The sequence below is a fragment of the Panthera uncia genome, assembly GCF_023721935.1.
Source record: "Panthera uncia isolate 11264 chromosome B3 unlocalized genomic scaffold, Puncia_PCG_1.0 HiC_scaffold_1, whole genome shotgun sequence".
Taxonomy (NCBI): Eukaryota; Metazoa; Chordata; class Mammalia; order Carnivora; family Felidae; genus Panthera; species Panthera uncia.
The window spans coordinates 75,086,702-75,088,140 of NW_026057582.1; the positions used below are offsets into that span (position 1 = coordinate 75,086,702).

At 40.0% G+C, this 1,439-nt stretch overlaps 1 protein-coding gene across 1 annotated transcript; it reads left to right on the top strand.

Moving 5' to 3' along the window:
• On the top strand, window positions 1-953 carry LOC125909767 (olfactory receptor 4K13-like). The gene has a single exon (XM_049613230.1). The coding sequence runs from the start codon at window positions 12-14 to the stop codon at window positions 951-953; it is 942 nt and encodes a 313-aa protein (XP_049469187.1). The 5' UTR covers window positions 1-11.
• The last annotated feature ends 486 nt before the right edge of the window (window positions 954-1,439 follow it).

Here is a 1,439-nt window from a genome sequence, read left to right on the forward strand (position 1 = left end):
CGAAAGGATGAATGGATGTCCCCAACAACAGATCAAGTGTGTCTGAGTTCATCTTGCTGGGACTTTCCACTTCTCGAGAAATTCAAATATTCTTTTTTGCAGTCTTCTTCCTTGTCTATGTAGCCATCATAGTAGGAAACCTCCTCATTGTGATCTCTGTGATAGTTGATACGCATCTTCACTCCCCCATGTATTTCTTTCTGGCAAATTTATCATTTTTTGATTTATGTCTTTCTTCTGCTACAACTCCCAAAGTGATTGCAGACATCCTTAGAAAATGCAAGACCATCTCCCTGTGGGGCTGCATGGCCCAGATGTTTTTTACGCACTTCTTTGGGGGTGGAGAGATGTCTCTTCTGATAGCTATGGCCATAGACAGGTATGTTGCCATATGCAAGCCCTTGCAGTATCAGACCATCATGAATCACAGGGTGCTCATCGGGTTTCTGCTGCTCTCATGGGCAACTGGGTCCATACATACCACAAGCCAGATGGTTTTCACGGTAGGTTTACCCTTCGGTGGTCCCAATGTTGTGGACAGCATTTTCTGTGACCTTCCCCTGGTCATCAAGCTTGCCTGCACTGAGACCTATATCCTAGAGCTCTTGGTGATTGCAAATAGTGGCTTCCTGTCCCTGATCTGCTTCATTCTCCTGCTCATATCCTACATTGTCATGCTGGTCACCATCTGGCAGCACTCCTCCAGTGCATCCTCTAAGGCAGTGTCCACACTGTCTGCTCACATCACTGTGGTCACTCTCTCCTTTGGTCCTGCTATCTTCATCTATGCTTTCCCATTCAAGAGTTACTCTGTAGATAAATTTCTTTCTGTATTTTATTCTATAATAACCCCCCTCCTTCATCCAATTATTTATACTCTGAGGAATCAGGAAATGAAAGCAGCCATTAAGAGACTTAGCAGCCAGCATATTGGCTCTTGGCTCACTTCCTAAATAATGTTTATAACAGCTGATTGTTTTGTGTTCTCTGCTTTGGGATTTTGAGTCTTAAATATTTATCAGAATAATTAAAATGAAAATTTTAAATATTATCAATTTTCAGTCGGAATTCATGGAATTATTAAGATCAGTTTTATTAAAAATCTAATGGAAATGTTCATAGCATACATTCAATACATAAGTAAGTGTGCATTCATTATTTCCTTGTACTTCCCTGTCGTAGAACTCAGGGAAACAACCCTGATCAATGTTTAAAATATCTAATCACATGTCTTTTTTTCAAAGACATAATGGCTCAGTATATAAAAATAGTTAACTTTCATAAGATAGCACACTATATGATGTTTAGTTTCAATTTTTACTTATAAAGTTGTATTTTTTTAAGTTTGTTTCACGAGAGACAGACAGCATGATTGGGGATGGGCAGAGAGAGAGGGAGATAGAGAATCCCATGCAGTCTCTGCACTGTCAGTGCAAAGC